Source organism: Brassica napus, chromosome C1 (genome assembly GCF_020379485.1).
Source record: "Brassica napus cultivar Da-Ae chromosome C1, Da-Ae, whole genome shotgun sequence".
NCBI classification, from domain to species: Eukaryota; Viridiplantae; Streptophyta; class Magnoliopsida; order Brassicales; family Brassicaceae; genus Brassica; species Brassica napus.
The window spans coordinates 13173325-13185989 of NC_063444.1; the positions used below are offsets into that span (position 1 = coordinate 13173325).

Genomic DNA, 12665 nt, shown 5'->3' on the forward strand with positions numbered 1-12665 from the left:
AAATAGCACATTATTCCATAAAATAATTTATGTAATGCTCCATGCATCTTCGGTTACACAAAATTTATTTGGATAATATTTTGGAGATTTTGGAGGTTCTGGAGAAAAATTACCAAACTATTTGTTTTGTTGTAATATTTAATTTTGTGTAATAATTATGTATTCATGTGCTTTTAAATTTTTTTTTTATTAAATTTCTTTTGTAGTATTTTTATTGTCTAATTCTAGTTATTATAAATATTATTTTAATTTTTTTTATTTAAATTTATATGAAAAACTTAAATTTATAAAAACAAATTTGAAATATTTATGAGATATAAAAAAATTTAAAGATTAAAATGATAAACAAAAAATATTTAAGAATCACAAATATTATGTGTAATTAATTGTAAAGACCAAAATGCAAATAAAATGATGAAATTTAAAATTTGAAGTTTTGAGATTAATAAGTTTAATTTTTTGAAACTCTGAATTTGGAGTTTTGAAGTTATTTTTAGGAGAACAAATAAACTTTATATTTGAAATTTTTTTTTGGAGATGCTGTGACTTAGCTATTCATGAGGTTGATCAAATGGAAGATTTTTGTATTAATCCTCTACAAAATTTGTATGAGTACGTATTTGTGTTTGTCAACTCCCACTCTCAAAACCCTTTTCTCTCTCTTCGCTAGGGGACTCTCGAAACTTGTCAATGAGGTTTTCAAGCTTCAAAATTTCGACCGGTCTTAGCAAAAATCGAAGGCTTTGAACATGCAAACAAATGTTTCGAATCCTGATCCTAATCAGCAGTATGATTTCACCAAGGAGATATGGAAGGCGCTCCAAGATCTGAAGCAGCTAGGAGCGAAAAAATCGAGGTGGTGTGTTCATGAGGATGCTCAAAAAGAGTTTGAAAGAGATCACCGAGTCTGTCTCTGGTTGCGGAAGGGCTAAAACCCTGTTCACAAAAATCCTGCGGGAATCAAAGTAGCCTTGTGGGCCACGTAGATGAAGTCTCCATTATTGAGCCGAGGAAGCTGAAGTCTGGGTGAAGATTGAGTTTGACATCAATGATGTCATTACTCTTACCCGAGATGTGGAGATAATAATAAAGAACAAACCATCAGTGGAGTTAGACTTCCGTTACAGAGGGTCTGCAAAAGTTTTACATCACTTGTGGTTAGGGATGTTAATATGGGCTCAACGGAATAGGGTTAGCCCTAACCCTGCAAACCCATTTGTAACCCTAACCCTCATTTTTTAAACAGGGTTTAAATAGGGTTGGCCCTAATAGGACCAGGGTTTAAATTCTAACCCTTTTATTTTGATTCACACAACTATTATACAATATTTAATAATGTTTTTCATCAAAAAAAACTTAAAGTAGAGTTTTCTCGCCAAAAACTGAACAACGAAATTTTCCGTCGAAACCGCAAAATCGAGTTTTCAACTAAAACAACAAAATCGAGTTTTCCTTCCAAAAACGCAAAATCGAGTTTTTCGTCAAAACTTCGAAATCGAGTTTTCCCGCCAAAAAATCAAAATCGAGTTTTTCGCCAAAACCTCAAAATCGAATTTTCCCGTGAAAACGTAAAATTAAATTAAGTTTTTTTGGAAAACCCGTAAAACTCAATTTCACGGTTTTGGCGGGAAAACTCGATTTGCCGGTTTTGTAGGGAAAACTCGATATTGCGGTTTTAGTTTTGGCGGAAAAACTCGATTTTGCGGTTTCAGCGGAAAAACTCGATTTTGCAGTTTTGGCGGGAAAACCTGATTTGTCGGTTTCGGCGGAAAACTCGTTTTTGCTGTTTCGGCGGGAAAACACGATTTTGTAGTTTTCGGCGGGAAAACTCGATTTGCCGGTTTCGGCGGAAAAACTCGATTTGCCGGTTTCGGCGGAAAAACTCATTTTTGTGGTTTTGGCGGGAAAACTCGATTTTGCGGTTTTGGCGGGAAAACTCGATTTTGCGGTTTTGGCGGAAAAACTAGATTTTACGGTTTCTGCGGGAAAACCCGATTTGCCGGTTTCGGCGGAAAACTTGATTTTGCTGTTTTGGCGGGAAAACGCGATTTTACAGTTTTGGCGGGAAAACTTGATTTGCCGGTTTTGACAGGAAAACTCGATTTTGCGGTTTTTGCGGTTTTTGCGGGAAAACTCGATTTTGCGGTTTTGGCGGGAAAACTTGATTTTGTGGTTTTGGTGGAAAAACTCAAATTAGGTTTTGGCGGAAAAAAACACAATTTTTTTTTTGACGGAAAAATTTTATTCTCAGTTGTGGAACAAAAACTCGATTTTGCGATTTTGGGAGGAAAACTTTTGATTTTGATGCTCAACAAATTGGAGGAAAGAATCATATGATATCTTAATTTTTCTAGTTTTATCTTTAAAATTTAAGAACAAAAATAAATGAAATATTTTTTTCAATTAAATGAGTTAACCCTGGTATCAGCCCTAACCCTTGATTATAATAGGGTCAAAATAGGGTTGGGTTAAAATAGGGCTGGGCTTATAATAAATAAAAGAGGGCTCAGCCCTAACCCTGTAGTTAACATCCCTACTTGTGGTCGTGGAAGTCTACAACACGAATATGAAGTTTGTAACGAGTCAGCCAATCTTTTCCAACAGAAGCTGGACCTTATGGATACATGAACAAATCCATATGCGACTAGTGTGATTATCCTCTAATACAGCTGGATTGGCGCCCCTACAGAGGAGGAATCATAGATGATGAGTTACTGAAGATGCAGAAGAATCCTTTTTGAAGACTCTGAAAACGAGGGATGGCTAATATAATAATCAAGTATTTAAAACTTTTTGTTTTATTTGTCAACTTCTCTGATATGTTGTTTTTGGCTTACGATCACTTTGAAATCAGACATGTTGAAAGTAATTTCAGAACTAGAGAAAACTAACCATAAGGAAAATAATTAACGATATGGTTGGGAGACTTCAACGACATCAATGAAAACAAAGAGAAGGAGGGAGGCGTGAGACTTCTTTTTCTCTGTTTAGATCAATGATCTCAGTGAACGGATTGCATGATTTAAAATCCATAGGGAGACTCTACACACGGAATGTAAATAGATCTAAATACAACATTAGGTCGAAAATAGATAGAGCTATGGCAAACATGTGATTGGCTAGACCGTTACCCCTCAGCTCATGTTAGATTACTCCCTTTGATTGGCTCTGATCATAGACCTCTATTAGTGAGCACTGATCATATAAAATACAATAAAAGAAGTCTCTTTAGATATGATAACAGATGAGGTTAAACGAATCATCCAAGAAGTTTGGGTTAGTAAGTGCATAAATATTCCAGAAAATTTCTATAAGTCGATAGAAAACTGTAGAAGAGCTTTGTCTAGACGGAGAAGTCAAATCCCAAAAACACTCAGAAAATAATTTGTCAACTTAAGGACAAAATTCAGCAAGCTCATCAGTCATTAAATATAAATTGTTCTCATATCAATATTCTAAAGACTGAACTAAGTTTGCAGTACCCATTAGACGAAGAGTATTGGAGAACCAAGAGTAGAGGTGCAGTGATTACGGCGTTGCCAAAAACACTCAGAACCAAGCTTATCAGTCATTAAATATAGATTATTCTCATATCCTGCTTAAAGCAGTGATTACGGCGTTGCCAACATAGGCAATGACTTGTTTTCTGCTTCCAAAAAGGCTTATTGAAGGAGATTACATCTGCTATGAGAAGATTCTGGTGGTCTTCCCACAAGGACAAGTACAAATACAAAATACTTCATGTTGTATGTTGATGCTTCATGGAAGAATAAAAAAGAACTTGCAGGTGTTGGATGGTCCTTGCATTGCAGAGAAGGCACTCAACACATACAAGGTTCTTCATCAATCCAAGCAACAAACTCTTCCCTAGAAGCTGAAGCACAAGCACTATCTATGGCTGTCGAGGAGACTGGCGTATCAGAACATTGTCTTCATGACCGACAGCAGGTTGCTAGTTGATGAGTTGAACCAGTTCAACACTGGATCAAACATCTGCGACACGGACAACGCTTCTGTGGTACATGACATTATCCAAATGTCAAAATTAAATGGCTACAAATTCCGTCATGTACCTCGTTCTATTGTAAGTAGGGTTGATGAACTTGCAAAGTTTTTCTTTTTGTAAAATAAAATAATTATGGATTCTTCAATGAGCTTGCAAAGTTAGCTAGAATAAACAAGTAAATTTATGTAATATATTGGTTTTATTAATGAAAAACCGTATTTGTGTTTGTCATTGTACTGTTTTTTTTTTTTTTTTGTCACTGTGTCAGTGTAGTGTAGTGTTAAAAACCGAGAAAAGAAGAAACCAAAAGTAAAAGAAAGAGACACGTGGAAGTTTTTTTTTTTTTTTTTTTTGATCAACAGACACGTGGAAGTTAAAAACCTTTTTCTTAGAGTTAGATATGTCCGCCGCCGTTTCCTCATAAACTCCACTCTCCGCTTGCCGCGCTCGCTCTTGCCCGTCCGGCGACACGCAAAACGAGGAGCACAAACTCTCCTGATTCGTCTTCGTCTTCGTCTTCGTTTCTTCTTCTACCTCCTCTTACCTCTCTCTTTAAACTCCTTTTTCATCATCTTCGTGTTCAATTCCTATTAATGGATAACGATGCAAAGCAAGAGTATCTACAAACTTCCACTCCTCCTCATCCAGTAGAAGAAACTGTAACTCTAATCGATCTATGCAGCGGCGGCGACGACTCCGGCTTGGTGGAGCAAGATGTACAACGAAGGTATAATTCTGGAGGAGCCAAGAGGCCACGCGGTTCATCTGCACTGGACATGAACAATGCGAAGAAGAAGCCAACGGCTGATGAGCTAAAGTTCGTGCTTCCGGAAGGATTCGGCCCATCAATCACGACGGAGGCGCCGTCCGGCAGAGTCGGCAGTTGTAAGCAGTTTTGGAAAGCTGGAGACTATGAAGGAGCGCCTGGTGGTAATTGGGATCTTTCTTCAGGTAAAACAAAGTTTTCTTACTCAAACTCAACTGTTTTTGACAATGGATCGATTGATACCTCTGTTTGCACTGTATGTTTGTTGTCTCAAGGTGGCTTTGATCATGTAAGAGTCCATCCCAAGTTCTTACATTCTAATGCTACCAGTCACAAATGGGCTCTTGGAGGTACTCTTTCTTTCTTTTAATCATTAATCAACCGTGATTCATTCGAGCTACATTGTTTACAACAAGCTTGCCTCTACTTTTTAATAAGTGAATCTGTTTTTATTGTGCAGCATTTGCAGAGCTTTTGGACAATGCTTTGGATGAGGTGTGTGTAGTTTCTAACTTGTTATAATATTATATTGTTAGCTAAGCTTCTGCTTTGTAGTAATGGTTACTCATTGATATCAGGTTGCTAGTGGAGCTACTTATGTTAACGTAGACATGCTCGAAAACAAGAAAGAAGGAAACAGGATGTTATTAATTGAAGGTATACATTTTGACTTAGCATATCTCAGTCAGGGAATCTCTTCTTTTGCCACTTTTATCCGTTTCTAATATACATGCGTCCATATGGTTGAAAATGCAGATAATGGAGGTGGGATGAATCCTGAGAAAATGAGACAGTGCATGTCTCTAGGATACTCTGCCAAAAGCAAACTTGCAAACACCATTGGGCAATGTAAACTCTTCTTTTGTCAACCCACCCCAGTGATAGTTATCATTATGTTTTGGAGGAAGACACTTAAATTTTCATTTTACTGCCTGTAGATGGAAATGGTTTTAAGACTAGTACAATGAGACTTGGAGCTGATGTCATTGTGTTCTCCCGCTCCCCTGGAAAAGATGGAAAGAGGTTAGTTTTTTGTTACCAATTTTTACTACTGAAGATTATGTATGACTTAATTAGTTTTATTTTTACTTGATGTTGGTTTTAGCTCTACGCAGAGCATCGGGCTCCTATCATATACGTTTCTTAGGAGCACAGGAAAGGAGGACATTGTTGTACCCATGGTAACCTCTCTTTCTTTGATTGTGTATGGCATTATTACAGAATAACTCCCACTTGTGTTCCTCTTTTCTGAATGGTATGCTGATAATGATTCTTCTGATCTTTCGTTAGCATGTGATTCAGTGGCACGCATTAGTTAGGTTCCCTTTCACAGTAACCTTAAGTTGTATATGAATGTGTAAATGTTTCACCTTCGCTGGTTCATCATTGGGACTTAGTTTTTTTTATTAACTGTCCACGCAGTAGACATATATGTTGCCGTAGAGATGGTTAATGTGTACAAGACCTATTTTTAGATTTAGATAAATATTTTATCCACTTTATCTTTATATTTTCTTGTGATGTGATTTAAAACGACCAGCTTGACTACGAAAGAAGAGACACTGAATGGAGTAAAATAGCGCGGTCTTCCCTTAGTGATTGGGATAAGAATGTGAAAACAATCATTCAATGGTCGCCATTCTCTAGTGAAGAAGATCTTCTTCGTCAGGTGAATATTATTTTATAGGGATTTTGTCTGTTACTACCCCCGTTATTGTCTCTGAGCACTAATGTGCTGCTTAACTTGTTGTAGTTTGCTCTAATGAACGATCATGGCACACGTATAATCATATATAACCTGTGGGAAGATGACCAAGGGATGTTAGAGCTTGATTTTGATGCCGATCCACATGTATGTGTTTTTTATTGCTCTCAGTGTATGTGGACTATTGTTTGAGATTATTTGAGACCTTCTTTTTATGCGTAACATATTTTGTTTTATCTGCAGGATATCCAACTTAGAGGTGTCAATCGGGATGAGAAAAACATCAAAATGGCTGCTCAGTTTCCTAATTCTAGGCACTTCCTAACCTACAAACACTCACTAAGGGTATTACACATTCTCTTTCTCACTATAAATGTTTTTTTTAGTGTTGATGTGATGTTGTGGGGAAATTAAAAGTCTGATTAAAAATATGAATGAGACTCTTGTTCAAATTGACTGCATGTACTTATAATATTCTACAAATCATTTCTCAAATTTTTTTCTGACGTGGTCCCAGAGTTATGCATCAATCCTCTACCTAAGAATTCCACCTAGTTTTCGTATCATACTACGAGGAAGTGATGTTGAGCACCACAACGTAGTGAACGATATGATGCAGACTGAGCAGATCACTTATCGACCTCAGTATGGTGCCGATTCATATGTTAAGGATTCAAACGTACGCTTTAGTGACAACTTAACTATATACCAGACTTCCTATAATTCTATTTTTTTTCTAGTTATAATTTTAAAGCTGGTTACTTATTTGATCAGATGTCTGCCGTTGTCATTCTCGGATTCGTAAAGGACGCAAAGCATCATGTTGATGTTCAAGGCTTTAATGTCTACCACAAAAATCGACTCATCAAGGTTTCCTTCTACTTAAGTGGACTTCCTATTCGCATGTTATTGCTTTCTAACTTGTTTTTTTATCAGCCATTTTGGAGGATATGGAATGCAACAGGCAGTGATGGTCGTGGCGTCATAGGTATGTATCAGTATTTATCTGGAAGTAAATATTAATGTTATTGGGTTACTATACGTGAAGATAATAATAATGTTAGTTTCTTCTGCTAATAGGTGTGCTTGAAGCTAATTTTGTTGAGCCTGCTCATGATAAGCAAGGGTTTGAGCGTACAACAGTTCTCTCTAGGCTCGAAACACGGCTAATTCAAATGCAGAAAATTTATTGGTCTGCTCCTCTCCTCTTAAGCTTGACTTGGATGTTGCAGGGCTTATATTTGTGTACATTAATTTTTTGAACAGGAGCACCAACTGTCACAAAATTGGCTATGCTCCCAGGCGACACCCAAAGGCTGGAAACGATTATGGTCACACAAGTACAGTGTCTTTTTCTATTAGTTTTAAACGTTTATGTCAATCTTCAGTGAGATGAAACAATCAATTGAAAATGTTTTTTTTTTGTTGTGGGAATGTAGACACATCACCAGAAAATGATCATGAGGAATACAGTCCATCAGGCTTTAAAACTCGAGCTTCTGACAAGTTCTACTCAAGTTCATATCCGAATCATAGAGGGGACAATGGTGTGTCAGGGAATGATAGTTCACTGGTAAATACTCCCTAACCAAAAAAAAGAGAGAGCTTTGCCTCTGTTTCAAATCTCTCATTTTTTTCATTCGTCCTCTCAGTATTTGCAAGAGGAGCTGCGCCGTGAGAGAGAGCGCAGCAAGGCTCTTGAAGCTGAGGTATTACGGTTACTATTCTCTAACATTTTTCAAACTCCTTGGACAGTCTGATTCCAATAATGTGGTTTGTTTACAGGTTGAATTAGCAAGGCAAAAAATAGAAGAAATGAGCAAAGAGCAAGAGAATCTAATCGCAATATTCACAGAGGAAAGAGACAGACGTGATGTAGAGGAAGAAAGTCTGAGAAATAAGCTAGAGGTTCCCTTCCTCCTCATTCACTAACCAATACCTTAAACTCGTTTGATTTTATCATATTTGTATGCTCACATTTAAATAAAATTTGCAGGAGGCGTCAAACACTATCGAAGAGTTGTTGAATAAGATTAAAATGCTGGAGGGATCTAAAGGCCCGAGCTGGAGACGTTAGACATTGAACTTGCATATATAATTGGAAGTTCAAATTATCCAAAAAGGTATCTCTGTTTGATTTATGGCTCGACCTGCATGGGGGTTAAATGAAATGTTGTAGATTAGTGTAAGTCTTTGGCCTTTGATTGTTTTTTTCTCATTTTTTTTTAATTTACAAACTGGCTAATCTCTTAGCTGTAGCAGAAGCCAGTTGTCATGTTTGTACCATTAGTGATTTCCATGTAAAAAACAACCACAATAAGTAAGAATTTGTGCTGACTTGGTAGGAGATCTATAATGAAATTTAATTTCTCATACCATTACTATATAAGAATTTATGTTTGTTTGATTTGATGCCAGGATGTTTCAAAGCTACAGTCATTCATTCATTCATTCATTCATTCTTTCGTTTTTATTGAAAAGAGAGAAACGTGTGTGATTTAATAAGGTCAACTAAACAAAATAAAAATAGAAAATGAAGAAGAGATGGGCATGGGAAGGTTATGTGTTATGAAGCAGACCAAAGCTCTGCAAAATTCTGTTGTATCAATGACACACCTTGTGTTGTCAGTCAAAGCAAAAAAATTGCCTTATTTGTACTGTATTTATTGTTCATTCGCAGACAAAATATACTGTCTTACTGGATTCAATATTTTCATTTTTTTTTAAAGTTCACATTCGTTTTGAACTTTTCGAACTAGTTCAAAAGAATATGCAAAAAAACTCATTCATATTTTATTAGAAAACTCGTTCATACTGAGAGCAAATGTTGAAACAAAAGAGTTAACTTGTCATATTGCAACCTTCTCTGCCAGTCAAATAAAAGTAAAACTCTCTTTGTTTACGTTTTTATCAGCTTACTTCTGTCTGTTGGTTTGGCTTTTGTTTGGCCTTACTCTCGTATACGGAATCAAATTTCATTTTCTTCTTTTTTTCCCGTCTCGAAGATTAAAGTTAATTTGGTCAATCTCTTTTCAAAAAGTTTGCAATTTTCTTTTCCAAAACTTCGATTATTTACTGAACAAATCCATTTCCCAGGTAGTAAATAAATGTAACCATTTAAATCTATGTTATGAATATTCCATCGCATGTTCACGATAGTTCATTAGAAAAGACATTCACAGTTTCAAACGTGACTTTCAAAAGCAAATAAGAACAAAGGATATAGAGGAGAAGATAAACTTTAACCCTATTGCTCTGCAGACGTACGCCGTTTACTGTAAAATGTGTACAAAAAAACATATCATCATCGCCATCATAAATGCCATTAAAGGCGCGTGTAAAAGAGACTCGTGTGCTTCTGAGACTCCCCACGTGAGAATGTGACAATTAAATATTCACACAAATACTGTAATAATAATTACCCAATCAATCTTCTTAAATCCGATAAATAATTCAAGAAGACAATCATTATTCCCTTCACACCCGCACTCGGGGTCGATCCAAAGTTTATATCTGTTCAATGACGTTTTCACCCTTATAATGTTTTGGCCTATATTGAGATTTTGTTTGGCATTTTTCGACCCAACTGCTTTCAATAAAACGTACCAGTCCATTTTTGGTTTGGACAGAGTGGTATCACATAATAACCATTCCTATAGTTGATAACGGTTTTTTTTCATTTATGGGTTTCAATCAATTAATTGTTCAAGGATTGTTACCACTCTATGCGGTGGTCCATTTATTTTTCCATGAAACAACAACAGACCAATTAAATTTAAATAAAACACATAATTTCCCAACCAAAAAAAAACTCCATATAAAAAAAAGCAATTTCTTGTTTTTTTTTTAACATATGGAAAGTAGATGAATATCATGTATTCCTTTTGCATTTACATACTAGACCATATAAATTGAAGTATCAAAATTAGTAGATGAATACAAGAGTTAACGTGTGGTTAATTTATTAGTGCAAAAGAAGATATTGATATACTTTAGTTCATTACTCGAATACAATAAGAAAATATCGATACGGCAATATATTAACCAAAATTAGTTAAAGCAAGTTTAGATATTATAAAAAATAAAGTAACAGTCCAAAAAAAGTTGGACTATAAATACGTCAGTGGTGGTGTGTAATGTTAAACACAGACGAGATCCTCTCACATTCTCTTTTCTTCTCGCATACACACACTTTCTCTCTCTCTATACCCATTCTTCGTCTTCTACCTCGGCGACACCACTAGTAGTCACTCGCAGAGAGAAGTCGTCGAAAGGAGAACGTCAAAAAAGGTCAGTACCTTTCTGTAAATCTGAAACAGATTCTCTCATAAATTCAAATCAGATTATACAAAAGCGAGTGATATTCGGAGCCGCGTGAACATCGATTTTCATCTAGCAAACCGTTCATCGACATGATTGATAGCGAATACAAGTCGCGTCGTGTGATTCGATACCCTAAAAAGTTCTTCCTCTGATTTTTACTTTTACAGATTTTCGGTGAGAAGGATCGAGTGAGAGATTCTTCATCGGCTTTAGTTGTCTACACGTCTGTGCTCATGAGCCGACGGCGACTACTGTTATCGGCGACGATACTCTCGTATTTGCTCCACGGAATGGCTCTCGTCTCCGTCGTAGCCTCCGGTAAAACGAAAAACCCTAAAACCAAATGTCGATTGATTCGTTTTCTATTTTATCACTTTTTCTTATTCGCTGAGTATATTAACGGTTGAATGTATCAGGCGTGGAGGAGGTTAGAGATAACGTGGATTTGACCAAAACGACGACGTTAGCTACAACCTCTACGCATCGGAAGATGCTACGTCTCTCTCATGGTAAGTGGTAAATCACAAAAAAAAAAAAACTCATACCAAATCGGTGATTATTTTTAGTCCTATGCGTTGATTTTTCTCCATTTACTGTGTTTGTGATAAGTCTCTGTGAAAACACACTCACACACACCTTCCTGATGCGCTCATCGTCGTCCTTTCTGTTTTGTTAATATTCACAGTGTCGTCTGTGTTTTTGCACGTCTGTGTTTTCTTGCTCCCTTTTTGTTTCTTTGTTCGTTATGCGTGGGCCCATTTTTATTAGCCTCGTGACTCGTCTATAAACTAAAAACATATAAACATTATCTTAATAGATTTTTTTTTCAAAGTGTCGGACATTTTTATGCTTACTGGATGATAACAAAAATAAACATAAAATTGTCATTTGAATTTTTTTTTCAATTTGAATTAGTTTAAAATATTTCTTTTGGGAATTGGTTCTTCTAGCTGATTCTACGTTCTTGTTTGACTGATGAGACCGTAGACGGCGTACAACTGTAGAACCCAGCTGTCTATTGATTTACCTTCTTTTACTTTAGCATTTCCAAAATTTGAAAAATATTCAAACTTTGTGAAATATTAGCTTAAATTCATCTGTGTTTTTTCTTAACAAAGCAGAGACGAGAGTAGAGCCGGATAGGATCGGAGAGAAGTGCAAGAAGTCAGACATTGTGGTGAACCAGGCAGCGACCGAACCTATGCCCAACGGAATACCCGGTTACACCGTGGAGATCACGAACCAGTGCATGTCTGGATGCAACATCTCGAGGATCCACGTCAGCTGCGGTTGGTTCAGCTCCGTTAAGTTGGTTAACCCGAGGGTTTTCAAGCGTATTCACTATGATGACTGTCTCGTCAACAACGGGAAGCCTTTGCCTTATGGCTCTACGCTCTCTTTCCACTACGCCAACACTTTCCCTTACCGTCTCGCTGTCGCATTCGTTACCTGCTCTTGAGATCGGATCTTTTTCTTTCTTATATAGGATAAGATGATAGTAGAAACATGGCGGGAGGAAAATTAAGATACAGGAAGTATGATTGATATTAATCATATTCATACCACACTCATCCTCTTTTGGGTTATTTTCTTCTCTTTAGGATGTTAAATGTTTTTGAGCAACAGTGATATATATATAAAAGAATCTATCAACCTCCCCCCACCCTCCCCTCTATAAGCTATGCTCAATAACTATGGTTGATATTATTAGCTGGAAAGTATAAAAAGTCATCAACACCCTAGAACAAGCCCCTTAGACGAGATAAAGAACCTATGAGTCGAAGCAAGCTCAAGTTTTAACTTGGTTCGGGTTTTATATGCCAATCCTTTCCCTTTTGACATATATGAATCATATATGTAAAGAA

The 12665-nt window shown here is 36.5% G+C and overlaps 2 protein-coding genes across 4 annotated transcripts; both read left to right on the forward strand.

Annotated features, from left to right (window-relative positions):
• The first annotated feature begins 4413 nt into the window (after positions 1–4413).
• Positions 4414–8850, forward strand: LOC106375807 (protein MICRORCHIDIA 7-like). 2 transcript variants are annotated; one of them, XM_013815804.3, is made up of 19 exons: positions 4415–4957; positions 5048–5122; positions 5233–5267; positions 5351–5429; positions 5529–5621; positions 5711–5795; positions 5878–5953; positions 6313–6441; positions 6526–6624; positions 6721–6822; positions 6995–7156; positions 7252–7347; positions 7414–7465; positions 7558–7669; positions 7744–7817; positions 7917–8050; positions 8130–8186; positions 8263–8385; positions 8474–8850. In XM_013815804.3, the coding sequence occupies exons 1-19, from the start codon at positions 4600–4602 to the stop codon at positions 8552–8554; spliced, it is 2022 nt and encodes a 673-aa protein (XP_013671258.2). In that variant the 5' UTR covers positions 4415–4599; the 3' UTR covers positions 8555–8850. The 2 variants fall into 2 exon arrangements, with proteins under 2 accessions (XP_048600127.1, XP_013671258.2); XM_048744170.1 differs by having other exon boundaries at positions 4414–4957; positions 7252–7465.
• Positions 8851–10568: 1718 nt separating this feature from the next.
• Positions 10569–12463, forward strand: LOC106375808 (protein TAPETUM DETERMINANT 1). 2 transcript variants are annotated; one of them, XM_013815805.3, is made up of 4 exons: positions 10569–10767; positions 10968–11118; positions 11217–11309; positions 11919–12463. In XM_013815805.3, exons 2-4 carry the CDS (start codon positions 11034–11036, stop codon positions 12257–12259), a joined length of 519 nt encoding a protein of 172 aa, XP_013671259.1. In that variant the 5' UTR covers positions 10569–10767; positions 10968–11033; the 3' UTR covers positions 12260–12463. The 2 variants fall into 2 exon arrangements, with proteins under 2 accessions (XP_013671259.1, XP_013671260.1); XM_013815806.3 differs by having other exon boundaries at positions 10570–10767; positions 11922–12463.
• The last annotated feature ends 202 nt before the right edge of the window (positions 12464–12665 follow it).

Coding starts and splice junctions, on each gene's coding strand:
- LOC106375808 (XM_013815805.3), top strand. CDS start 11,034: ATGAGCCGACGGCGACTACTGTTATCGGCGACGATACTCTCGTATTTG. Junction 11,119..11,216: donor CGTCTCCGTCGTAGCCTCCG/GTAAAACGAAAA, acceptor TGAATGTATCAG/GCGTGGAGGAGGTTAGAGAT. Junction 11,310..11,918: donor GATGCTACGTCTCTCTCATG/GTAAGTGGTAAA, acceptor TTCTTAACAAAG/CAGAGACGAGAGTAGAGCCG.
- LOC106375807 (XM_048744170.1), top strand. CDS start 4,600: ATGGATAACGATGCAAAGCAAGAGTATCTACAAACTTCCACTCCTCCT. Junction 5,954..6,312: donor AGGACATTGTTGTACCCATG/GTAACCTCTCTT, acceptor TAAAACGACCAG/CTTGACTACGAAAGAAGAGA. Junction 7,157..7,251: donor CATATGTTAAGGATTCAAAC/GTACGCTTTAGT, acceptor TTATTTGATCAG/ATGTCTGCCGTTGTCATTCT.